Source organism: Tiliqua scincoides, chromosome 2, assembly GCF_035046505.1.
Source record: "Tiliqua scincoides isolate rTilSci1 chromosome 2, rTilSci1.hap2, whole genome shotgun sequence".
NCBI lineage: Eukaryota > Metazoa > Chordata > Lepidosauria > Squamata > Scincidae > Tiliqua > Tiliqua scincoides.
In genome coordinates, this window is record NC_089822.1 from 131,009,421 (window position 1) to 131,036,529 (window position 27,109).

General features: G+C 43.3%; 2 protein-coding genes across 2 annotated transcripts; one reads left to right on the top strand and one right to left on the bottom strand.

Moving 5' to 3' along the window:
- The first annotated feature begins 2,410 nt into the window (after positions 1-2,410).
- On the top strand, positions 2,411-12,697 carry DAZAP2 (DAZ associated protein 2). Its single transcript, XM_066616070.1, has 4 exons — positions 2,411-2,605; positions 6,083-6,204; positions 10,339-10,581; positions 11,210-12,697. The coding sequence occupies exons 1-4, from the start codon at positions 2,593-2,595 to the stop codon at positions 11,336-11,338; spliced, it is 507 nt and encodes a 168-aa protein (XP_066472167.1). The 5' UTR covers positions 2,411-2,592; the 3' UTR covers positions 11,339-12,697.
- Positions 12,698-14,438: 1,741 nt separating this feature from the next.
- SMAGP (small cell adhesion glycoprotein) lies at positions 14,439-21,637 on the bottom strand. Its single transcript, XM_066618322.1, has 3 exons — positions 21,604-21,637; positions 18,819-18,899; positions 14,439-14,614 (listed from the first exon to the last, which is right to left on the bottom strand). Exons 1-3 carry the CDS (start codon positions 21,635-21,637, stop codon positions 14,439-14,441), a joined length of 291 nt encoding a protein of 96 aa, XP_066474419.1.
- Positions 21,638-27,109: the final 5,472 nt, after the last annotated feature.

Genomic DNA, 27,109 nt, shown 5'->3' on the forward strand with positions numbered 1-27,109 from the left:
GTATATACATTGGGTGGACATTCTTATACATTGGGTGGACACTTTCATCGACCTGTCCACCACCATTCCAAGATTTAGCTATTGTAGCTAATACCATACTGAGGTTCAGAAGGTATAAGGAAAAAGGCCTTTTCAGCTGTGGTACCCACTGGCTCTGGACATCCTCTTTAGCAAAGGCCCAAATCTCTATCCAGTGATTACTATATGACAGTGTTTCTCTGTGGGTCAGGCATCACTAGGTGGGTTGCCAGCCAATTTGAGGTGGGTTGCCATTCATTTCAAATTGTATTTTATTTTTAGTTTATTTGACTTGCTGCTACCATGGTATGTGACTTCATTGGGGAAAATGCTACCGATTGTACTTTTAGCAGGTTACTATATATATGCCTTTAACAATGACAGTCAATGGGGCTTACTCCTGGGTAAGCATGGATAAGATTGCAGCTTTTGGGATGTTTGGGGAATTTTTTTAAAACAGATCAGTAACTGCTTGGGAGGGTTAAGAAGGTTCTTCTTTATTTTCAATACATTTAAAAACTTATACTTATTGTAAATTTTTAATTTATTAACTTAGGCTGCACTATTGTCTTGTCCCATTTATTCCAACTCCCTTCTAATGCCCACTTTTTGGCTAATTAACCCATCCTTATCTCTAGAAACAACAGCTGTGGTGTACAAAGGAATGAACACAGAACTACTTGTCTATAGCAATTAACCAACTTTATTGCTACAAACACGTATTCCCTGCAAGTCCTCTTGTCCAGAGGCTTTCCCTCCCCAAAACACCACTTAACTTAGTGGCTAAAGGTCCAAAGCCTCCAGTCCAAGTCCAGTGCCCAAAGCACAGTCCAGTCTTCTGCAGCAGAGTCCCTCCTCTGTGCCCTGCATTAATTTATTAGATTTCATCATTTGAGAATGTTGAACATTTTCCTGCTTGATGATGTCACTTCCGGCCATGACATCATTTCCAAATTAATAACATCACTTCCAGTGGGTTCCAACAGATTGTCATTGTGAAAAATTGGTCCTGGTGCTAAAAAGTTTGAAAACCACTGCTATATCATGATGGCTGCAATCCTAACTACACTTTCCTGAAAGTAAGCCCCACTGAACAAAACATGACTTACTTCTGAATAGACCTACTTAGGATTGTGCTCTATATGGCTCTGTGAACTTCCAGCACCTGGTGAAGACCTGCCATTTTTGTCTGGCCCATAACAGGGACATTTGGTCCCTGTTAAGTATATGAAATGTTGGGCAGAAATGGATTAAACAGCTATCTTTGGTTTGGGGTGGGTGGTGGTGGGAAAACAGAACCACTAATCTTTTTACTTAGCTATTTCTGCTATTATAGTATTTTAGATGTTGTTTGATATTTCCTTGATTATTTGTATCTCTCTGCTCTTAGCCACTTTGAGTTCTCTAGTGAAGTGGTTTCCAAACTGGGGTGCGTGAACCCCCAGGGGGGTATTGAAAAAAGAACTGAATAATGGCTGGAAAAGGCAGGACTGTATTAGAATTCCTTGTGGGGCTGGCAAGGCAGGAAGGAAGGCAACTAACAGCACAAACCTATGCATGTTTACTCAGAAGTAAGTCTCACTGTGTTCAATGGGGCTTACTCCCTGGTTAAGTGCGTTTAGGATTGCAGCCTAACTGCTGTAAAAGCCTCACCAACTGGCAGTTTCTGATCATCAGTTCACATATTATCAGATATGGAGCAGTAGGTGAAGACACATAAGCTTTGAAATAGCAGCAACTTATTAACTACAAATGTTTGCTAATGTGAGGACTACAGTGCATGGAAATGGGGTACACAAGTGGAAAAAAAGTGGGGAACCCCTGCTCTAGTGGAAGTTAATGGGGGGGAATTAAAACCTTTGGGTACATAAACAATACACATGTACCCTATGCATTATATATATATGACACACACACATGTGTGTGTGTATTATATTTGTGTGTGTCTATATATATAGTTCTTAACTTGAATAAAAATGTTTATATATATATATATATAATAAATTCTTAAATATATATATTATATAAATTAATATATATAAATTGATACATATTTAAGAATGTATCATATAATATATAATTTACGGACATTCATTATTTATTTATATATCATAATTTCTATAACAATAATTTATACATCATAATTTATACCTAAGTTATATGCTTTTATGAGTTCATTTTATACATATATAAAGTATACATGAATAAATTAGTGCTATACATTTGTGACTAAGCACACCTCCGTCCCTTATGCGCCCTTCTAACCTGACCTTGCAAGGAGCACCAGCACTTCCCCTGAAAGTTCCATTCGAAGACACTGAGCCGGAGCCACGCCCCCTCGGAGTCTTGGTCACGCCCCCTAGGAGACTGCCGGTGACTCCTCGCGGCAACGCTGCGGCATGACGTCACGCGGCTCAACGTAACCTCTCTCCTCAGGGCCGCAGCGACAACAACAAGGAAGTGATTGAGCGAAGAGAGTCGCCGCCGCCTCCTCCTCCTCCTCAGCCAAGCAGGGAATCCCCGGGACCTTCCGTGGTCGCGTCAACCGCCAGCGCCCCCCTCGACGCCGCCATCATGAACAGCAAAGGCAAGAGGCCGCTCTCCCCCCCCCCGCAACCCCGCCCAGCCGCCTCACCTTTGGCTGGGAGGCTGTTCGTTTAAGGCCAGCGCCGCAGTCCCGTTACCTGCGGGCCTAGCCCGTGACTGGCAGGAGCCCTGGCCAATAGGAGGCGTTGAAGAGTCGGGGTGGGGGAGGGCGGGTGTTAGGTTGCTATGACCCCCCCGCCTGATGTTAACCCTTTGGCTGCCTTGGGGGAGGTGGGGCTGGGTGTTAGTGGACCAAAATAATACCCCCTCTTCCCCCTCAGTGGCACTCGAACCCCTTTGAGTCTGACCCAGGAAGATGGAGGAGGAGGGACTGAGATGAGACCTCCAAGGGTTGGGGAGTGGGTGCAGCGCAGCTGTGGGTGGCAAGAGGGGTGTCCAGGAGTGGGTGGCAAGAGGGGTGCCCTTCAGGTGCCAGCAGATGAGGCTGCAGGGAGTTGGTTGTGAGAACTGGGCTCTTCCCCTTTTGTACAGCAGAAGAGGCCTGAAGTCAAGGAGAGTAACCACAACCTCTTTTGCACCCCCCCCCCATAAAGCACACACGGTCCAAGTACCAGGTCATGTCTATGGTTCCAGAAATGGCTGTCTAGAACAGTGTGAACGTTTTCAACCAGTGTGCTGCAAATGGTCCACAGGTGTGCCACAGGAAATTGGGAGAGGGTCGTTTACTAGTAGGGCCGTTGAGGGATGTGAGCCCCCCCACCACCGCCCGCACAGGGTGCCTTGTCAGTTATCAAAAAAAACAGAGGCTGTGCCTTGAGGTTGTCAGTGTGTCATGAGATGAGAAAAGGTTGAAAATCACTGGTCTAGAACAGCCATTTTCAGCCACTGTGCCGAGGCACACTGGTGTGCCACAGGAGTTTGGTGGAGGGTCATTTATTAATAGGACCTTTGGGGGATATGAGCCCCCCACCAACAGCAAGGTGTGTCTTGTCAATTGTCCAAAAACTGATGGTGTGCCTTGACAATTTTAGTACCTTGTCAGTGTGCCATGAGACGAAAAAGGTTGAAAATCACTGGTCTAGAATGACTACCGTACTGTATTTACAGTCTCTTTACAGAGCTTGGCATTGCCTCTCTGCAAACATGCATTTAAAACATGGCAAAGTTTCCATGTTGTTTTTCATGGTTGATACTGTTCACCTGTATGCACCAGTGAACATAATCTTCACCACTTTGCCTTCTGAGGCTGCAATCCTTACCACACTTTCCTGAGAGTAGGCTGCATTGGACAAAATAGAACTAAAGTAGACGTGGTTAGGACTGTGCCCCGAGTCTCTCAAGCCTTGATTATGGGCCTGATAGGACCTCTGTTGAGCAAACTGAAGCACTTCTCTCGCCTATAAGGATTAGGGCCATAAATCAGGATGGTAAATTGAAGAAGGCCAGAAAGATTACTGAAGAAAGATTCACATGATTCTCAGGAAGAGAAGGAAATCACCCCCCCCCCACCTGAGAGAAAGCAGGACAGCAGCATAGGGTGGGCTATCAGATTAAGGGTCTATCAGATTAAGATAAGATTAATGAGTACCCATGGGGAAATTCCAGGTCTGAGTACCTCCTGAGTGGCCTCACACTAATTTATTGCTCCTTCATTTTCCCTTGTATCTCTCCCTGTTATATATTTCCTGTATGACAGTTGTCATGCCTTCAAAGTATCTTTTGACTTGACCCAACTGAAAGTGAAAATCTAAGAAAGGAAACAGAAGGTGTGAAATTATAGGGTGCTTTTTGGCTAGGGACAGTGTGGTTGAAGGCTTATGAGCAATAATACACTGACAGCCCAGACCAAGTTTATTTTGGAAGTAAGTGATTAAGGGCACAATCCACTTAGAAGTAAGTCCTAGTTTGTTCAATGGGGCTTACTCTCAGGATTGTGTGGTTAGGATTGCAGCCTAAGTTAAATGGGGCTTACTCCCAGGTGAATATACATAGGATTTCAGCCTACTTGGCATAAGATCCAAAGGACTAGACTCAGTGGATCTTGCAGTTTAGGTACTGCCCTAAATGATATATCTTGGGCCTATACTTTTAACTCTTCTCTCACAACAATTTTTTGTTCTTTAAAAACTTCAAAGAAGGAGAACTTGTACAAATTTATATTTCACTGCATTTGTGTTATACCTTCCTGCCAAGGTGGTTTAAAATTGAAAATTCTAAAACAAAAAGGAAAAACAGCTGTGTAGTCTCAGGCCACTGGTGATCTCCTCAGAAGCTGATGGCATGAGCTATGTAGAGTTCACTTAGAAACATAGGAAGTTACCTTATACAGAGTTTATCCAGTTCAGCATTGTCTGCAGTGACTGGCAGTGGCTCTTCAGGGCTTTACACAGGAATCTTTCCCAGTCATTCCTGGAAATGCTAAGGACTGGCCCTGCAACCTTCTGCATGCGCACCACTGAGTGTCACCCCTCCTTACTTCTTGTTGTCATCTTCTCATGGTAGAAACTCCTTAAGTATCTCCAGAGAAGGTTAAGGGAGGGTTTTCCCAATCATTCAGGTCATTGGTGGCCTTCTTGTCTTCAGAAACTGAAAGTATGAGCTCCTTGGCCTGTTCTGCCTTCCAGACCCTCTGGGAGATTTTAGGACTGAACTGATCTTGAATAGCTAGGGAGCTTTTCTTAATGCTTAACTTAAATCTGGCCTCCTGTAGCTGAATGTGCTTATGTTTATCCATTAGATCAGGTATGGCCAACCTTTCAGCTGTAGGGCTTCAACAATTTGCCATCTCACAGATGACATGCTGCACCTGCTGAAATTCTGTGCACAACTGATAAAAGGTCCAGGAGGCCTAAAATTGAAAGATTAACCACCCCTGCATTAGGTAATGGTAGGTAGGTTGAATTGCATCAGTTCAGGATGAGGTACTATTTTGGGGTTATCAAAGAGAATGCAGCCCTGCTAAGAAATACAAGTTGGGTGAAGGTATTATGTAGACAAGAAACAGGAGAAAGGCAAAGGAATAGTATTGGGTGAGTCCCAGTTAGATCACAGATTTCAGCACTCTTACTTGCTTTGGTCTTAAATCAACAGATTGACAGATGAAATGGCATTTAGTATCTGACCCTGTAAACAACAGTTGAGCTAAATGTCCTTGTGCTAAACATTTTAAAGGTGTTTACTGTTCCCATGAGATGGCACTAACTTCTTAAAAAAAATGTGGTGTAACTATTGACTACCTTTGTTCTCAAGTCTGATGGGAATAGCAAATTGAATGAAATCTACTGAGCCTCTTTTATTGGGGCTTCTATGTTCTGACATCCTGCAGATGCAGAATAGTGGATGTCTTTGGGTTGTCTTCATTTAGTTTTTCCAATAGAGGATACCTCTGTTTAAAAAGAACCATTTTCTTTCGATTAGGTAAGACTCCCAGAGGAGGGAGTTTCCCTTACCTCACACAACTTCCTGTTTCTTTGCAGCAAGGATAATCGTGCTAACATTTATTAACTTCTCCTCTTAGGTCAATATCCTACACAGCCTTCGTACCAAGTCCAGCCTCCTGGTAATCCCTCTGTGTTCCCACAGACCATACCACTTCCTCAGGCTCCGCCTTATACTGATGCCCCTCCTGCTTACTCAGAAGTATGTACTGTGTTCTCTCTCTGTTCCTTTTGCCTCAGTAAAGATAAACATGGTGATATCTATGATAATAAGTAGCAATGGTTATTTATTAGGGCTGATTCCAGTACAATCAATTCACCTGTCATTCAAAAGCATACATTTCCAAGGCCTTTTAAGCATTGCTTCTATTAAATGTTTACCAGGTTTGTTTGAATGGTGACTTCAGCTGCATCTATCTGAATGCTTCAAGATGATCCTGAGTCCTGCATGGCCACAGAGACATCTTGTCCTCAAAGTTTATGCCGAAGCGGGTTGATATCATATGGGGGCTGGTGGTTAGTTTTGATTAGTTTTGACAAATTTTGACTTGGTTAGTTTATATGACCAGATTTGTAGTGACATTACACCTATCCTTTTTCAGGGACTAAAGTTTCAAAATGCTGTGATCCCTAGTTTGTGAGTACAGGTGGAGCCTCATTATTTGCGAGGGTTCTGTTCCTGGAACCCACGTGAATACCATATTTCGCATGGAACCAAGTAATGCAAAATTTGGGCTCCACCCACCTCCGAACACGACTGGAGTCTTTCTCCAGTCATGTCCAGAGCTGTTCTCAGGCTCGTGGAGGCCACTTGCAGCCTCCATAGGCCTCAAGATGGCCTCCAAAGGTCCTAGAAGGGCACTTCCGGTTTTCAGCTGTGCTCCAGTAGCCTCCGGATGCTCTTATGAGGCCCCTGGAGGCCATGCGCAGCCTCCACACACCTCCATATGGCTTCCAGAGGTCCTAGAGAGGCATTTCCGGTTTATGTCCGAAAACTGGAAGTGCCTTTCTAGGACCTCCGGAGGCCATTCTGAGGCTCATGAAGGCTGTGCACGGCCTCCACGGGCCTCAGAAGCGCCTCCGGAGGGCTCAGGTGGGGACAAGTCTGGCTCCACACTGGTCCTGGGGACCCCCATTGAGTCAGATTCGTGGTTAAAAATATCGCAAATAAAGAGACTCCACCTGTATATAATATGCCACCATAGTAATAAGTAGTTGATCTTGTGTCCCTCTCTCATAAGGATTTTGCCTGTGCACCGATTTTGAATTGCTTATCATGTAGTCACCCAACTTCCCATCGGAATGTTTTACATGTTATTCCAGTGTTTCAGCTCTGCCTGTGGTTCTTGCTGACTTCTGGGTGTTTCAAGTCACTGTTTTTGATCTTTTTATAAACTCCTTCCTAGCTCAGATCCAACTTATCAAAGATATTGCCTCCTTCTGTTGGTCCTGCTACAAACCTCTTTCTTGAGTTACAAACCCGTTTCTTGAGTTTGCTGTCTTTTCTCAGTTCTGGATAGCAGGGCATGTGGAACTCCTGTGTAGTTTTCCAGTGGCCCAGCATTGTGTAACTCTCTTTCTTTGGAGAAAGGGAGCAAGAGTATCTTTTTGAAAAGAGTATCTACAGCAAGAGTATCTTTTTGAAAATCTGAATGATCCCTCATGGCTGGCTACTAGCTGCCAAGCGGTAACATGGAAAGGGGTTGAGTTTTAGTATAGATGTTCTGCTTTAATTTTATGTTACGCACACATGTTCCTTATGCTACATTTTCATGATGGGTTGGGCTGGACATTTAAAGAAAAATAGCTAACTGAAATGGTGTGGATTGCTTGTGGTGGTGTCAAAGTACATGACACTTTACAGAATGTAAATGAAACAGACAGGTCTTTGTCTGGAAGAACTTGCAGTCTAAATTTTGACAGCAGGAGAGATGACTTTGGGGAGGAAGTAAAGTTTTAAAAGCTATTCCATCCTTTGGACTACAGTTTTTCAGCAGCAGCTTCTACTGGGCAAAACAGTTACCCATCTGCAAGAGATTGTAGTGACTACCATCACAATCTTATGCACATTGACTCAAAAGTAAGTCCGATGTCTTCACTGGAGCTTACTCCCATTTATAGGTTTCAAGCCTAAAGCTAATGCTGCTTCTGCCATAGTCCTCCTACCCCTGAAGTTGTGTGCCAATATGCAATGTCAGTTACTGTAGTCAAGTAGAAATTAATCCATGGTTCCTGATGTTTTGATATACGTTCTTCCTGCATGGAAATAACCAAGGCTTTATTCCAATCTGGCAACAGAGACGTTTAGATGAAATTTAAAAAATATGGTTCCTTTCCTTCTGTAGTGTGATTGTTGGGAAGGGGAACATGGCAGTTCAGTGACATAATACTTGCTTTGCATATTTAAGGTACTAGATCCAATCCTGAACTAAAGGTCTGGACTACAGGTCTGGGAAGGATTTTTGCCTGGAATTCCGTTTTGACTTAAGCTACCAACAATCTTGTGACTCCTTTAAGACTAACGCATTTATAATAGCATACATTTTTGTGCCATACAGTAAGCTTATGTACAGTAAATGTTAATCTTTAAGGTGACCTAAGATTCTTTGTTGTGTTTGCTGCAACGGACTAAAATACTACCCCCTTGGTTTGAATGGGTATAATGCTCTGTGTCTTCAGGTTTCATCTTATAGGCTGCTAGGCCAAAAGCATTATAGTGGAAAAACACCAGATGCCAAAGACAAACAACAGGAAAATGCTTTCACCTTCACGCCTTGCCTTTGGGCTTCTGAGAGGCACCTGGTCTACTGCTTCTGGGAACAGAATGCCGGGTAGAACTTGGTCACTTCTGGCAAAGCAGTTCATATATTGTGCATAAAAAGTGTTTCTTAAGGCTGCAGTGTTTGATATATTAAAATGCTGCCCCTTTTTAGGCAATTAATCTACAGTGCATTCCTAGGCATGTCTGCTCTGTAGTAAGTCCCATTGAGTTCAGTGAGACTTACTCCCAAGTAAGTGTGTATAGTATTGCAAACCTATGTCCTGTACAGGGGCCCATATCTGCAGATCCTGTATCTGTGGTTCACTTATCCATGGATCAGGTCCACTGGGCCCCTTGTGCACACCCCCCTGCATTGCCTCCAGAGGGTCTTCTGAGCTCAGCAGAGGCTGTGCACATCTGCCTGCAGCCTCTGCCTGATCAGAATGACAAATAGAGCAAAAAAAACCAGAAACAAAACATAACTTCCAGTCCCCCCCCCCCCAAGAAATCAGAAGTGATGTTTTTAATGCCCTATAAGGTGTTAGGGGGCCTGGGGAAGCCACTGAGGGCTTCCCAAGGCCTCTTAATGCCTTGTAAGGCATTAAAAACATCACCTCCGGTTTTTCAGAAAACTGAAAGTTGCGGTTTGTTTGCTCTGTTTGTCATTCTAAACCTGGCAGAGGCTGCCTCTGCTGAGCTCAGAAGACCCTCTGGAGGAGAGGGGAGTGGAGCTCTGGAGTTTGGGGGTGCGTTCCCTGGTAACCACAGGGGATTCCAGAACGGAACACCCACAGATACTGGGGCATGCCCGTACTTCTAAAAACTGCAGAAGGTAAGCACATATCCCCTTCTGTCTCAAGGAAGGAATACCTGTTCAAAGTTCATGATCTGTGTTACTGGTTTTTTCCCCAGCGGTGTGTTTTGTTTGAGAACTCAGGTCTCTCTTCTTTTTCCATTTTGACTCTTGAATTTATTTATTGAATTGTAATTAAGCGATGTATATGTATGTTTATATTTTTATATTTTGATAATGTGTGTGTCATAGCTGGCTTGACATCAGTCTAAAAGCAAAGGAAGTATTCTTCTTACTTCAGAACTATTTTTAACCACATGATTTAATTGATTATTAATTGACTGAGGGCCCAATCCTATCCAACTTTCCAGAACCAGTGCAACTGCAATGCAGCCCTGAGGTAAGGGAACAAATGTCCCCATACCTTGAGGAGGTCTCTTTGACTGCCCCTCCCCACTGGATGCAGTGCACACCCCATTGGCACAGCTGCACTAGCACTGGAAAATTGGATAGGATTGGGTCCTAAGGCTGCAATCTTATACAGACTTACTTGGGAGTAAGGCCTACTGAACACAATTGAACTTCTTAGTAGACCTGCATAAGATTGCACTGTAAGCTCTCTTTAATCATGAGATGCCTTAAGTATGTAGCTGCTTATCAGCTGGGCAGAAAAAACATTCCTAAGTGGAGTTAGATCTTCACTCAACACTTTCCCTTTCTGAGGTGGTAAAGAAACTTTAGACTAAGAAACTTCTTTTGTGCTCTCTTTTCTTCCCTCCCAGCTCTACCGCCCAAGTTTCGTGCATCCCGGAGCTGCTACAGTCCCCACCATGTCTGCGGCCTATCCTGGTGCTTCACTGTACCTTCCCATGACTCAGTCCATGGCTCTGGGTCCAATGGGTTCTTCAGTTCCAATGGCTTTTTATCCAGTGGGTCCTGTCTATCCTCCTGGATCCACTGTACTTGTTGATGGTGGTTTTGATGCTGGAGCAAGGTTTGCACCTGGCGCCCCTGCTAATATTCCTGTAAGTGGTATAACCTTGATGGGTGTTTTGTTTTTAGTTTTCATAGTCTGTGGAGGGGCAATAGCTAAATATTCCTCACCTAAAAAAAATTTAAATTAATTAATTAAATTTAATTTTTATTGCTTGAGAAAAAATTAAGTTTTTAACTATATACCCACAGTGCTCACACATTAGAGAAACCATTTGTGACTCTCCATTCAAAGGTTGTAAGTGTGAACCACTCTGCAGGAGTTCTCCTCCACCCCCTTCTTCTTAGAGCACCTCCTTAGATCCCCCCAGCCACTCTTAAGGATTGGCGGACTCTTGTGAATGAAGTTGTTGTGGTGCAAGGGGCTGCTACGGGAGGGTGAAATTCCTGAAAATAATTTGAAGGTAATTTCCATGAGGAAGGGAGCAGAGAAGACAGATTGCATATATATCCTTTGGGTTGCACTTCTTAGAATGTACTCTGTAAGTTACTGCTTTTGTATAGCTGAGTAGTTATAGTCTACAGGTGCTTGTTGAATCCTATTTTTTGCAGCCCATTATGACTGCCCATGTACAATCTAAGGACCATGTATTTATCAGAGCTTTTATAAGAGTTGCCCATCCAGCATGCACCTGATAGTTTCTTCTCATTGTTTTTCAGCCCCCGCCTCCTGGCTGTCCTCCCAATGCAGCCCAGCTCGCTGTTATGCAAGGCGCCAATGTGTTAGTGACGCAACGGAAGGGCAACTTCTTTATGGGGGGCTCCGATGGCGGCTACACCATCTGGTGAGGGAAGGGGGAGGCTACATTGGTGTAAAGGAACGACATCACATACTGTCAGCACTTCTCACAATGTAACCGCTTTAGTCGTATTAACCTGGAGTTGCAGTTTAGACACATGATGATGCGGGGTGTCTTCCTGGTGCCCTGACCCTTCAGGCACTTTTTTCTTTTAAAAATTAAAAAAAAAAAAAAGCAAAACTTTAAATACAGAACCATGCAATGGTAGGAGTGCCTCTCTTAAACCTTGGGGGCTAAATTGTGAAATGACTGTGAGCTAAGCGGCCCCACAGATTTCCCTTTAATTCTACTGGAGAGTGCTTCCACTGCAGCACTGTCTCTCTTTCTTTGGCTTTTATTAATCAGCTATATATTAAAAACAAAAACCAGGTGTTAAGGTTTGGGGGTGGGATGGATGTGAGAAAGGGGTGGGGGGATAGAATTGGAAATGTGGAAGAAAGCCTGGCTTCCAAGTATCAAACATATAAAGCTTGCAGATATCTATTGCCAATAAATAGAACTGAGATAATGCATCTTTCCTCTTCCATAGAATCAGTGGTGCTGGGGAGAAAGACCCAGTTTCTTTTGGGAGGGCATCCAAGTTGGATGCCTCTTAGAAGAGCAGGGTGGGGTAGAGGCCCAGTTCTCTATTTCAGATCCCCTTGACTGGTTCCTTCTATACACCCTAGCTCTGTTCCCTTGCTAGGAAGGTATGCAGCTAGAGCATTGGCTCGGGATGTTCTTTTTATACACTCTTAAGTGATCTTGGACTCCTTTGCACATTAAAAATCTAACTGAAGCCATGTTTTGGTGCCAGAAACACAACATTTCATTAAATGCTTCCTGTACTTTTCAGAAACAAAACTGAAAGCTTAAAATGAAACCATTTTTTTTAAGGGGGAGAAGAAGCAACCCAGTGTTTTGATAACAAAACTGTCTATGGAATGTTATTCAGAATAGAGAGACAAGAATGTCTTGTGGATATCAATCAGCGTGCAGGTTAGCTGGATTTCATGGGTTGTTTGTTTTTTTAATTTCGGTGCAAACTTAAAAAAAATTACTTGGGTACAATGAAGTCTTATTAGGTTTAAGAAGAATATTTCAGGGATCCTCAATCTTTTTTGTTGTTGTTGTTGTTTGCTTTTTGTTTTTATGAATTAAAAAATATCAGATTTGGTGAATATATTTTATCTTAATTTTCTGTGTGTTGTATGTGTCATGGTCAACCATACAGCTGACTGTTAATGAAAGGTTGGGATTCTAGGTCTCTCTGTAAACACTGTGGTGCACTTAACTTGTGGATTTTTTATACTAAAAACAAGTAGAATAAAGGCTATTTTGAAAATTTGAATAAAGTGACAAAATTGAATTTAGCCTCTTAAATTCCTGTCCATCACAAACTTTCTAAGCTCTTAATTTGTTTTGCTTTTATTTTTGTTCATTGTGCCTGGTCAGTATCAAATATTCCAGGTTATACATCTCTCTTCACACAGTCTAGTTCTGCACGCGCACACACACTTGGAAATAGGCACCACTGATTTCAATTCAGCTTCCAAGTAAGTGTGCTTAGGATCAGTTCCCCCTTTCCCCCCCCCCCCGATTTTATTCAAGAGCTGATGGAGGGTAGAACTAGATGATACATAAGCCATGGGACTGCTTTCTGAAACAGCATTCTCCCATTCTGTGATATACTGTATAGAAACACTTATCTCTTATATGAACACCATCAAGTTTATTTTTGTATTTACCAGACATTTTTCTGTATCAAATATTCAAGATGACTTACAGCAGTTAACTTGAAACAAATTGTTTTAATGCTTTTTGAAACTTAGAAATTCAGAATGATATAAACACTGAAAACAATCATTCACAACTTAGTTTCCCTGTCAGTGGCAATCAGCAATGGAGAGTAGGAAAATGGATGCTGTGATTACATCAGGATACAGCATAAATGTTGCTGCATTTTATGGAGGAAAGTAGACCTCAATGCAGGGTTGCCACTTTCAACTTTTTGACACTTTTGGAACAGCTGTATTTTTGAGATTCTGTATAATACTGTGAGATAGAGATGAAGAATTCATCCCAGTGGCACAAGAACCCATGGTATATGGGTTACAGAAGGGGTCTCCTTCCCAAGGAAGAACTGGATTCAAAGAGAGCCAACAAGAAGAAGATTTCATGGGTGGGATATGCTCTCTAGTTTTAATGTGCACCTAAAAATGTGAAGTGGAAGTATGACAGACAGGTATTGTAAAAATACATGTATATGTATTTATATAGGTGTGCTTCCCAGAGAGCTGGGATCAACTGGACTACTGAGCTGGCTATAAGCAGGGGCAACTCTGCTGTATAATTTGTTGCTGTATAATTTGTGAAATTGGGAACTACTGATAAGATGGTACAGAAGAATACAAGCCAAAATAGCAACAGCTATTCATTCCAGGCCTTTGGTAAACATATTTGGTAAGTAAAGTAGAGGTCACTTCGCAGAAGCTAACAAAAGGAACGTTGACTCGAAAAGTTTTTGCACACATAACTAAAAGTAGCTTGAGTCTTTCTCTTGTTTGCTGACATGTGTAATACATATAATATTAGTATTATATGTGCAGCAAGTTGCAGAAAGTAACATCAAATTTAAACATACTCTATGTTCTTGTTTTCCATTTATACTCAAGTTGAAAAAAATGCAAGAAGATAGGTGTCATTTAGATCAACCCCTCCCTGACATTTTCTTGCACATATCGCAGGTATCCAAGTGTAAGAGTTGTTAGAGGATTGGCTTAGTTTCTTCTCGAGTAGGGAAAAAAGTGAAGGCAGTACTCCATCTACTGTTAAACAAATATTTCTAAATTCTATGTGTTAGATGGGCTCTGCATTCTAATTAGACTGTCAAACTTCAGACAGGCCAATTTAACAGTCTGGAAAGGGGCAACACTTATGTATAATGAAATGAACAATTTAGCCTTGAACACTTTGGCCCTTGGGACAGGGTATATTATAAATTGAAATAAATAATACAGCTTTAATTCCTCAATGAAAAGGGCACCAAATGCAATAAGCTATTAGATCTCAGTGTCCAAAAATGTACTGGTAGGCTCGTACCCTGTTTGTTATATAAAATATTCTTCCTTTTCGCTTTTACAAGGAAAATCTTCCATCTGGACTGCTCCCTCTGGATCACCTTCTGGTTGTTCATAGGTACGGTAGCTGCCTTTGTTCTTGTATAGGTAAATGATGATCAACACAATGACAGAAAGAAGAGTAACAAAAACCACCGCAATGACAGCTTTAAACAAGAGGAAAAAAACAAAACTATTTAGCGCAGTGAAGCTGGAACAGATATATAATGCACTTGTCTCTGAACAATCATAAAAAGTTCAGGCTCTAGCCTTCCCACAAATTCTGCTCTCCCCTTTTCAGCATGTGTAGTGCGATGGCAGTGAAAGCATTGTGCTAACTGGAGTTAATTTGTTAACCAGGGTTTGAACTTGGTTTCCTAACCTTTGTTTGAAGTGAATGTTCTCAGAACACCTGATGCCATACCATTGTGGAAGATAAGCCGGTGACAGAGAGAAGACTATAGAGAGCTGCCTCTGCTACCTTTTTGCAATAAGCAACTGCCTTTGAACTGCCTGAACCTTTTCCCATTGAACTCCCCACTTTTTCTCCTGTCTCCCTCCTTTTCTGTACCCTAAAGCCTCCACTTCCTCCTCTTAGTTTCTGCTGGGAAGCCCATCTATTCTCCCTGTGTCTCTTCTTCCCCATGTTTCCCTCCTCCCTTATCTAACAAAGCAGTTCCTCTCCTCTCTTGTCATCTGCCTTCCTTTTGTTATCTTCTGTCTTCCTTCTGTCCTTCCTCTTGTCATCTGCATCCTCAGTTGTGTGTGAATGCTAGCCATAGAAATCCCCGTCTAGAGCAGAGTGTTAGTGAGAGCTATTTTAGGGCCCAATCCTATCCAACTTTCCAGCACTGGTGCAGCCGCAATGCAGCCCTGAGGTAAGGGAGCAAATGTTCCAATACCTTGAGTAGGCCTCTGTGACTGCCTCCCCAACACAGGAAGCAGCGCATGCCCCATTAGCACAGCTGCACTGGCACTAGAAAACTGGATAGGATTGGGCCCTTAGTTAGGTCTGGTTAACATAAGAACAGCCCCACTGGATTAGGCCCTAGGCCCATCTTATCCAGTTTCCTGTATCTCTCAGCAGCCCACCAAATGCCCCAGGGAGCACACCAGATAACAAGAGACCTGCATCCTGGTCCCTTGCATGTGACATAGCTCATTTCAAAAATCAGGAGGTTGCACATACACATCATGGCTTGTAACCCATAATGGATTTTTCTCCAGAAACTTGTCCAATCCCCCTTTAAAGCCATTTAGGCCAGATGCCATCACCACATCCTGTGGCAAGGAGTTCCACAGACCAACTACACACTGAGTAAAGAAATACTTTCTTTTGTCTGTCCTAACTCTCCCAACACTCAATTTTAGTGGATGTCCCCTGCTTCTGGTGTTATGTGAGAATGTAAAGAGCATCTCCCTATCCACTCTGTCCATCCCCTGCATAATTTTGTATGTCTCAATCATGTCCCCCCTCAGGCGTCTCTTTTCTAGGCTGAAGATGTCCCCTGCTTCTGGTGTTATGTGAGAGTGTAAAGAACATCTCTCTATCTACTCTATCCTAAAAGGGGGGTTTGAATCCCCTTTTTATCACTAAGGTAAACTTTGCATCTTCATCTTCATTTCTGTTTACTTCCACTGCTGAATTATATAGTAACATCATTGGCCATTTGCACTGGGTCCCTGCACAAGACTGTTTCCCCCTCATACACTCATGTTACATGTGTTTTAAAAAACACTGCCAGTAACAATGTGGACCACTGAAGTCAGATCAGGCTGACAGAAATATAGGTTAGAAATATAAAGATAGGCTAGAAATAACCTATTAATATAATATAGATATAAATAGGCTAGAAATATTAAAACTTTGCAAAAAAAATTGCCCATTGAGTTGCTAAAAACTATGTGCAGATGTCATGTTATAAATTATACTGATAAGGAAAGGGAGAGGGAAATTTGTGCAGGAGAGAGGAAGCACACAAGTCTGCAGCCTGTTCCTGATCCCTTACCAACGACTACAGGATTACTAGTGTTAATTATGGACTTCGAGAACCTGCCTTTCTGTTATTAAAGTACTGCAGCTTACAAAATACAACAAAATACTGTAAAATACAATAATAAAAATAAAATTAAAAGCAGAAAACAGTAATAATAAAAACCACAAGCAACACTAAAAACCGCAGAGAAACATTTTCTTTACAAAATGCTCAAGGATGCCAAAGTCAACATCTAGCAAGCCATGTATTTCTATAGGCCAGTATCCTTCAGGCTGGAGACAGATTCTTGAACTTGAATAAAGTTTTATTTGCACTATCTGTTATTGTGATTCATCTTTGGCTACCACTAGAGGAAGGAGGTAACAGCCGTTCCTTTTTAGACATCACTGTGCCTTTGATCCTGCCTGTTCAGGAGGGGCTACAGCTAAGTGGTAAAGAGCACCTGCTTTGCATGCAGAGGTTCCAAGTTCAGTCTCTGAGATAGGAAATATGTGCCTGAAACCCTGGAGAGCTGCTGTCGGGTAGTGTAAACAATACTGAGCTAGGTGGAGCAATGGCCTGACACTGCACAGCAGCTACTATCTCTGCCCTAACCATGCCGATACATCAGCCCACTCAAGCTTTTACATTCTCTTTTCAGAATGTCCAAGTTATGCCCATCTCATAAGAACACAAGAACAGCTCTGCTGGCTCAGGCCAAAAGCCCATCAAGTCCAATTTCCTGTATCTCATAGTGGACCACTAGATGCCTCTGGGAACGCATAAGACAACAAGATACATGTATCCTGTTGCCACTCACTTGCATGAGATAAGACTACCTCAAAAACCCAGAAGTTGCATACAGTCATCAGGGCTTGTAACCTGTGATGAACTTAACCTTCCATAAGTCCCCCTGATATCCAGGCCAGATGCCATCACAACATCCTGGGACAAGGTGTTGCACAGATTAATTACGCACAGAGTAAACAATATTTCATTTTGTCTGTTCTGACTCTCCCACCAACCAATTTTAGGGGCTGTCCCCTGGTTCTGGTACTATGCAAGAGGGAAAAGAATGCCCCTTTATTTATCCATCCCATGCATAATTTTATGTCTCATTCAGGTCCCTGCTCAGACACCTTCTTTCTAGACTGAAACACAATTTCGCACAATGTCACAGCCTCAAACATTGTTACCCTTGCTCATAAGGAAGGCGCCCCAGTCCAGTAATCATTTTGGTTGCTCTCTTCTGCATCTTTTCCAGTTCCACTATACCCTTTCTGAGATGCAGCGACTAGAAGTGGACACAGTACTCCAGCTGTACATTTGTACAATGACATAATAATATTGGCCATTTTAAACCCAATCCGTTTTTTATTAGGCTTGAGTGTGAAGTTGGCCTTCACAGCTGCCAGACACTCATCAAGTTGTCCACCAGCACCCCAAGATCTCTCCCAATTTGTCACAGACAGCTTAGAACCCATCAACATATATATGAAATTTTGATGTTTATGCCCCAATGTCACTTTATATTTACTTACAATGAAGTGCATCTGCTGTTTTGCCGCCCAGTCCCCCAGTTTGGAGAGCTCCTGCTTGAGCTCTTCACAATCCATTCTGGACTTTACCCAGAAAAGTCACTGTCCACTAATCTCAGATAAGGCAGGACCATATGGATCCTATAACTGCACATGCAAGTGCTTAAATGGCCATTAAACACAGAATTTAGCACCTCGTGAATTGTACCTTTAATTTTTTTTTAAATAGCAAGTTTCTAGTCCTTAAGACTGTGATGGTAAGGTACCTTTACCTTTGGAGGTTAACCACCAGAGAGAGCTTTTTTTTTTTTTTTTTTTCTGGTGACACTGAGATGGTGGAACACCCTGCCTGCAGACGTTCTTCTGGCACCTACTCTGTGGAACAGATGTTTTATATAAAGTAAATAAATAATAACCACTCTTGAAAAATGTGATCACTGCTTGGCGAAATTCCAGAAATTAGGGAAAGGGGGTGGGGGACACTGAACAAGATCTCTAGGATTCTAAATGTGGAGCTTCATTTTCTGAATTAATAGCTCTTTGTCCTATCAAGGGAAAATATTGTATGTTTTGCAAACATAAATAAACATAACAAATTAGCTTGCTACGCACTTCTACATGCAGGGCTGCTTTTTGGCATCAAATTTGGGTTATGTTCGTTTAGATTTGTTTTTAATGTTTGTTTTTAGTACACGGCATACACAGGTCTGATCTAGAAATCTGTTCCGAGGGCTTTAATTTTGAGGATCAGTGGTCCATTAGTACTTATGCTGTCTGCAGCCTCCACTATGAACTTCCCATTGTGACATTAGAGCTGGAATGGGGTACATCTATTCCACTGCTACTGTCAACAGTACCTCCTATGACAGCCACGTTGACGTCCTCTTGCAAAGTTGGTGTATTCATCTTCTTCATAAATGGACTGGTTAGTAGCTCTTCTTTATGTATGACAGAAAGAGAGAAGGATATCAGGGGCCTCTGAAGCCAGCATGGTGTAGTAGAAAGAGCCCTAGACTTGGACCCCAGTTCAGATAACAACAATAATGTCTACAGTGCCGAAAAAAACAAGGCACTGGATAAACAAAAATTAACAAAGACAAAATCCTTGTCTCATGCTCACAATTTAAAGGAGCAGACAAATGAAGAACGAGGAGTTAAGAAAAAAAAACTCCTGCTCAGCCATGAACATAATTTAGTGATTGACCTAAGGATGTCATATCTCAGCCTAGCTGACCTCACAGGATTGTTATAATGATAGTAACCGGGGGGGGGGGATAGGAAACTATGTACACTGCCCTGAGCTCCTCAAGGAAGGGTGGGATAAATATTTTCCAGAAAATGGCACTTGCCCTTCACACCGCGTGAACTTGCAAACTTTGAAGAAATGTATGCCACCCAAGATGAAACTGTAGAGAGTCTGAATCAGCTTGGTAGGTTGCCCACAATTTGCAACAAAAAAAACCCCACCTCCACCCCGTCAACTCTGTGCAGGCTACCACTTTCATTAAAATGATTAAGGCAAGAGGTCTTGAAACAATCCACGCTTGAGGCCAAAACGCTGGTGGAGGGGGAAAAACCATTGAAGCCGGTGGAAGATTTGCTCAATTAAAGACTTCAACATTTGGCTCAGGTTATAACGGGCAGAACAGGTCTAACATAATCATTTGCTAGTGTTTCCAAGGCTTAGGTAATCGGACTTTTGCAGTGAATATCTCATTATGAACAACGGTGGTATTGCCAGCAGGAATGAATGTTCTGCCAACAATTCATTTCTAAAGATTTCCAAAACTTGCCAGTATTCAGCCACTATATTTTTGGGGACAAATTGTTGCAAGAATGTATGACATCAAGGGAAATCATGCATTTAAGGTTGCAATTCTAAACACACTTACTAGGGAGAAAGTCCCAATGGACACAGCAAAACTTACTTCTAAGTACAGTAAACATATATAGTCATGCACTAGCACAATCTTTGGACCAGCCAAGCGTTTTCTGTTGCCTTCAAGAGAGGCCTCTTCCTTCAGGTCTCTGGTTCCCTCTCTGGACACCATCCACTTCTTCAATTCTCCTTTTCTAATGGTTTAAAAGTGCTGTATTTTCTGATGTGAAATTGGCAGGCATTATACTCTGCCCACCCTATGAATCAGGGTATGTTAACAATATAAACTGTAGATAGACTAGCAATCTGAGCCAAAGACTTGTCTGGCTGGTTTCAAGCCTATTATATATGGAAATTCTATCTCTTCTCCAAAGTGCCTTTTGGACTCCTGGTTCTTGTTCCCCTGCATCCTGGAGCTCTCATCCCAATCGGCTTTCCAGCCTACCCAGCATTCCTAACTCCATACCTGCTTCTCTCCTGTCATCAGCACAGCTCCTCTTTTTCTAGGCTCAAGAGGTTTATCTCCTCACCCCAGTTGCATAGCTGGCAGGGTGGATGTCACAGGGATGCTGTGACCCTGGGTGGCATTCTTCCTAAGCAGCCAGCTTTGCTCCAACGAAGCTAAGAATGGCTGAGGGGGTGGGCAGGTTCTCCTGCCCAGCCCCGCAGTCATTCCTGATGTGGTTGCTCAGAAGGAGGCTGGCTGCTTCTTCTGAAGCGGCCGGCTTCACTCCAAGCACTTAGGAAGTAATTGAGGTGACGTCATCATGTCACCACAATTACTTCTGGGTTTGAGAGAGCAGCAGGATGACCAGCACGCCCCGGGGCAGCATGCCAGTCAGCTACATGGCTGTCTCACCCATCTGTCCTCATAGGATCTGCGTTCTTTGCCAATGCTCAGAGCTTTCTCCAGAGACATTAGAATGATAGTGAAAATCCTGTGACATCATAGGGGCTCAGTCAATAATTAGCGTGGAGAGAAAGGAGTCAAATGATGTACAATGTTTTACTTTTAAGTCATATACTATGGGTCCAATTCTATCCAATTTTCCAGTGCTGGTGCAGCCATGCCAATGGGGCAAGCTCTGCATCCTATGACGAAGAGGCAGTCACAGAGGCCTCCTCAAGGTAAGAGAGCATTTGTTGCCTTAACTTGGAGCTGCGTTGCAGCTGCACTAGTGCTGGAAAGTTGGATAGGATTGGGCCCATAGTTTCCTGTGCCTGAAGGGTTCACAATGCATGGCACGTATATTTCTAGAGTTCATAGATATCAAAAAATGGGAATGCCATCGTGTTCCTTTAAAAGTGTTGGAGCCAATCATTAACGTACCTCCGATATTTGCTGATGACTTTTGGGCTACCTTCCTTCCTGAAGGAAGGCCCGTAGACTAGGGACAGACTACATTTGCTCCCAGTGTGGAAGGGATTGTCACTCCCGAATTGGCCTTTTCAGCCACACTAGATGCTGTGCCAGAACCACTTTTCAGAGTGCGATACCATAGTCTTCCAAGACTGAAGGATGCCAATGGATTGGGCTTCCAGGGAAGTCCAATCCTCCTCATGCATCACTTTAGGGACAAAGGAAGACTGCTTCCCTCCACAATTGAAGCAGCTGGAGTGTTGTGGGGAGATGAGACTGTGCTCTGAGGCAGTTTTCTGTAAGTCCACTTTTCATCAGACCCTGTCAACAACTGTTTCCTTTCAGGTTCTGGCTTGCATGCAATGTTCCCCAAGGTCTCTCTCCTCGCCCTGAGTGTCTTTACCTGTGGGTGGTGGAGGTGTTGGTATAGCTGCCATGGCATCTCCTGTTTGATTATCAGTCTTTGATGTTTAAAACTTCAGTGTCTTGCAGAGCTGGGGGGGGGGGGGGAGAGAAAAAATTAGAGCTTCTTCATACAGCTGTTAAAAAGATATCCATTTCCTCAGTGGGGATCTGTCCAAGTCTGATATCAATGATTGTTTTTATTGTTTATCAAAATCAGGTGGGAAAACTCCAGTGAGTAATAGGCTGCATTGTGGATCTTACTTCTGAGAAACATTTTTAATATCAGACTAAATATCTGGCAATATTTGTTCCTTGTTTTTCAGTACTTCTAGTTTTGGGAATGGGTAGTCATTTTGGCATGGCTGCATCAGCAAGGGGAGAATAGGATTGGGCTCTAAGGGACCGATCCTATCCAGTTTTCCAGTGCCAGTGCAACCGTGCCAATGGGGCATGCACTGCATCCTGCGGTGGGGAGGCAGTCACAGAGGCCTCCTTGAGGAATGGGAACATTTGTTGCCTTACCTTGGGGCTGCATTGTGGCTGCATCGGTGCTGGAAAATTGGTTAGGATTGGGCCCTAAGTTGCTTTATTATTTGATTTTGTTAGCAAGGATTATAATAGGTCAAAAATGGGAGGAAGAAAATGTACCATCAGTTTCACACTGGGAAATTGTTGGAAGCTAACACAGGTAATTAAGGGCCCAATCCTATCCAGTTTTCCAGTGCCAGTGTAAATAAGGTGTGCACTGCATCCTGTAGTGGGGAGGCAGTCATAGAGGCCTCCTCAAGGTATGGAACATTTGTTCCCTTACCTCAGGGTGCATTACGGCTACACTGGTGCTGGAAAGTTGGATAGGATTGGGCCCCAACAGTCCAATCCCATGGGCACTTTCCACTGACAGAAAGAGTATTCTGTCAGCAGAAGCGCTGCCACCGCTGCCATCAGCACCTACTTTGAAGGTGTTTCATGGAGAATGGAAACATTTCTGTTTCATAGAGCACTGAGTGGCAACTACGCTTTCTCATACAGTTATGTAATCTGGTTGTTCCTGGTGTTTTGATTTGATTAGAATTACTGCATTATTTTACACTGTAATGTTTCTGTTGTGGCTTTTAACAATGTGAGCTGCTTTATTCTGGGCGCAAAATCATGGAGGATAAATAAATATATAAGAATTGCCACTCCCCTGACCTACCCCTGCCATTCCCTGTCTCCAGCTTCATCTGGCATGCTCAGAACAATGAACAGTACAGCTGCATTGCCCTGACTCAGTGCCAACATTCTTGTGTGTGTGTGTGTGGGGGGGGGGGGTGTGCTGCCATGGTACAACACCACATTTTATGAAACTGCACTATGTTCTGCACTATACTCTGTGGACTGAAGTAGCCCATGAAGTCTTGCATCTGATGATTTAAGGGCGCAATCCTAACCCCTTATGTCAGTGCTTTCCAGCACTGACAAAAGGGCAATGCAGCTCTGAGGAAAGGGAACAAACATTTCCTTACTTTGAGGAGACCTCCGTGAGTGACACCCAACTGCAGGATGCATCACATGTCCCACTGGCACAGCTATGTCAGTGCTGGAAAGCACTGACATAAGGGGTTAGGATTGTGCCCTACATCTACTAAGAGCCCAATCCTATACCTCTCTACTCAGAAGTAAGTCCCATTATAGTCAATGGAACTTACTTCCAGGAAAGTGTGGACAGAATTGCAGTCTAACTCGTTATCTTCAAATGCAACAGGCTGGAATAATCCTACTATCTCCCTAAAACTTCTATCTTGCCATATGCAATTTGTTTTTGTTGCATCAATGTATTTACATCTTTTTTCATTTTCCTGATCAATCGTTAGCTGTAAAGATAAATAATATGCAAAATATGCTTTGGAAAAGCAGAATTTATGAACGGAAGAATTTGCTCTCCAGATTAGTTAACACAATACAGCCAACATAACCAACCACAAGAAGACTGCTATCAGAAGACACCTTCATTTCAGTTATAAAATACAATATAAAACCATCATTGCAAGGGCCAAAATACCACCTTGCTAAATGGTAGGATTCCTCCACAAAATATTCCCTCTTTCTTCCTGATTAACCTTTTAATCCATACCATATGCAGTGGAGCAGGAAAGAATAAATGCACACCACACTAAAGATATGGGCAGACAAGCCACAAACAACTGATGAATGTATACCATATGGATGTCAGAATACTTGGCCTAGTTGTACTGGCTTTGCTTTTCACACAGACCAAGACAAAAGGGAACTTTCAGAACAGTTGAAATGTCTAAAATAGGTACAAATGTAGGAATGGCTTGGGCCTTCCCAGATGTCTCTAGGCTCCTTTATGCCCCAGTGATGTCACTGAGCAAGGTGAAAGGCTTAGATTCCTCAATATCCACAACTATGTCCCTCATGATGTGGACTGGACAATGGAATGGTCCAGAAAGTTGAAAAAAAATGAAGGATTCACCACATTCTAGGATTTTAGAGGCAAAGAGTAGAAAGAGAATAGGATGATAATTAAAAGTTCAGGAGAGATCATGGAAAAGGAGTTTAGAGGCAAAAAGCAGAAAGGGCAGTAAGATGATAACTAGAAGTTCAGACCAGATCACAGAGAGGTGTATTTTGAGACTAGAGCAAATGGTGGTAGGCTTGAATTTAGTAGAAAATGTGCTAGAAAAGAAGGATAGGTGGATTACAGTATACTGGGATGGTGCTGGTGGTAATGATGGGGGAGAAGGCAATCAGGAGTTGGGAGGGGACAGTATGAAGGAGGAATGTGAAGAAATTTGACCAAGATAACAGGGTAGTCAGTCACCTTGCAAAGTGTGAAACCAGAAGGAAGGAAGGAGTGTACAAGGAGGAAGTGTGAGAAGAGGAGAGAGGTAGAAACTCTATTATGGTGAGTTTCTATTTTATCCTTGAAGAAGGAAGTGAAGTCCTTGACAGAAAGTGAGGAGGAGTGAGGCAAAGAAACAGGCCTTAAGTAGGGCATCAAAACTAGGGAAGAGGTACAAGCATTGTAGGAAAGGGTGTGGCTCCCAAGGGAGAAGAAGGACTGCCTACTCAATTAGATAAGGCAGATGAAGGAAGAGAATGTTAATTTAAGTGGAGACTTTCAGCCAAGACTTTTGATCTTCTCCAGGGATTTTCTGGAGCAAAAAAAAAGCATGAACAGAATAGGTTAATGAGCCCAGATGGTGTAGTGGTTCTGGTGTTGGACTGAGACCTGGAAGATCCATGTTCAGGTTCAAATCGCCATTCAGCCATAAAGATGACCTTGGGCCAGTCACTATCTCTCAGCCTCCCCTACCTGATGTGAGGACAAAGGAGCCATGTACACCATCCTGAGCTCCTTGGAGGAAGGGTGGTATAAAAATGTAAAAAATAAAAATGTGAACATACTGACTGTACTTGGCGACACAGCAACTTGAAGGCTGAACTGAAGGTAAAAAATGAAGTGCAAGAAGTGAGCAGAAGTACAGCAGTTGAGAGAGGGCAACACTTCCAAAAAGCCACAGAGTCTGCAGGTCAGAGAAGGAGCAAGAGGAAGAGAGAGGCAGAGATGTCAAGTGAACTATATCGAAAGAGACAAGGTAATGGTATGCCTCAGGGTAGGAAGAGCAGGAGTAGGCAAAGGATTGTTGCCAGCAGACTCCTCCACCACCTCCTCCATCTGCCCTGCTTCTGGGTAGCCTGTGCCCCACATCTCAGAACAGCCAACTGCCTCTGGGAAGGGAGGGAATGAAAAAGAAAAACGCATAGGAAAATATTTTAATCTGCTCTGCTTAATAATACAGCAAGATATACACCAAATAATTGTTGTTGTTGTGAGCCCTCCTGGTGGCCCTGTGCGGACAAAAGGTTGGGATAAAAAAAATACTTAAATAAATACAATAAGGGGAAATTTCACAACAATCAGAGACACAACTGTTGTCAGATAAGATCATGGCAGCTAACCGGAGTAAGTTCAAAGGTGAAGACCAAAAGAGAGATGGAAGGAAGCAGCTGAGCCAGAGAGCTCATATCTGCACAGACACTTGAAATCTCGAAGGAGAATGAATGCTCAGAATATCGCAAGAGGAATAGGCGGCAAGTCAAGCACTGACTTCCAAAATTGAAAGTGAGAGAGGCCTGGGGTCAGCTATGGCAGAGTATAGTGCAGCAACATGAAGATGCAAAGGGGAATAAAGGAATATATTAAACTTTGATGGTAGAAAAGTGTAGATGGGGCGGGACCTGCAAGATTTGGCAGGGAGCAGGCCGATGCAGGTCAAGTGTGTGAGACAAGGAGAAATCTCCAAAGGTGAGGAGTGGCAGGGCAAACCCAAAGAATATACAGACCCTTATATTAATCCATTTCTGCCCAGCCCACGAGTGTACACATTTGATCCCTGTTGCACATATGCAACGCTGGGCAGAAATGGCTTAACTGGAAAAACCACTTCCAGATGGAGCAATAAGGCTGGAGAGGTGGTGGGGGGAGAGGGGGCATAAACCTCCCCCCAACCTTCTCTTTGCTCCACAACTTGTTCTCCCCCCCCCCCTTATTTGCCAAGGGGAGACAGTTTCAATGCAAACAAGGAAATGAAAGGGGCTAGAAAGGGGGAAATGGTATGGAGGCTGACATAAGAAGAGCCCCGCTGGATCAGGCCAAAGGCCCATCTAGTCCAGCTTCCTGTATCTCACAGTGGCCCACCAAATGCCCCAGGGAGCACACAAGACAGTAAGAGACCTGCATCCTTGTGCCCTCTCATGCATCTAGCATTCTGAGGTAACCCACTTCTAAAATTACGAGGTTGCACATACCCGTTATGGCTTGTAACCCATAATGGATTTTTCCTCCAGAAATTTGTCCAATCCCCTTTTAAAGGCATCTATGCCAGACACAATCACCACATCCTGTGGCAAGGAGTTCCACAGACCGACTACACGCTGAGTAAAGACTGCTTCCTTGGCAGGGCAGCAGCAATTCCAGGCTGTAGCAGGGGAAGGAAAGAAAGCAAGGAGGCCATAATGGAAAGGAGGTTGGTTGAGAGAGGGTTGAAAGTGGGTGCTGTGACACCCTGAGAAAAGCCAAAGGTTGAGGTGCGGCCAAAGCAAGAGTCCCAGAGAACACAAAGACGGAGAGCCAGAGGCAAAGGTATGCGGGACGGTCGGAGACAATGCAGGGTGTCGTCTGCCGTGCACAGCAAGCAGGCCTCAAGAGAAACTGCTTGCTTCAGCAGTGAAGGCCAGGCTTCAGTCTGGTGGCCCAATGGGATGAGGAACATGGTGTTAGTGAAGCAGCAGGGTCAATAGCCAGAAACCTCTTTAGCCCCCCCACTCTGATCTTTACCTCTTTTCTTTGTGGCCCCTTGGTGTCCCAAATGGTCGCAGCCTTGGCTGGCAATGTGCTTGTGGAGCTCTTGGCTGGAGCCACACCCCCGAGTCCAGGCCTGGTGGGGAGATGGGAAGATGGTTGAGCTATGCCGCAGGATTTGATTGGGGCATCTTGT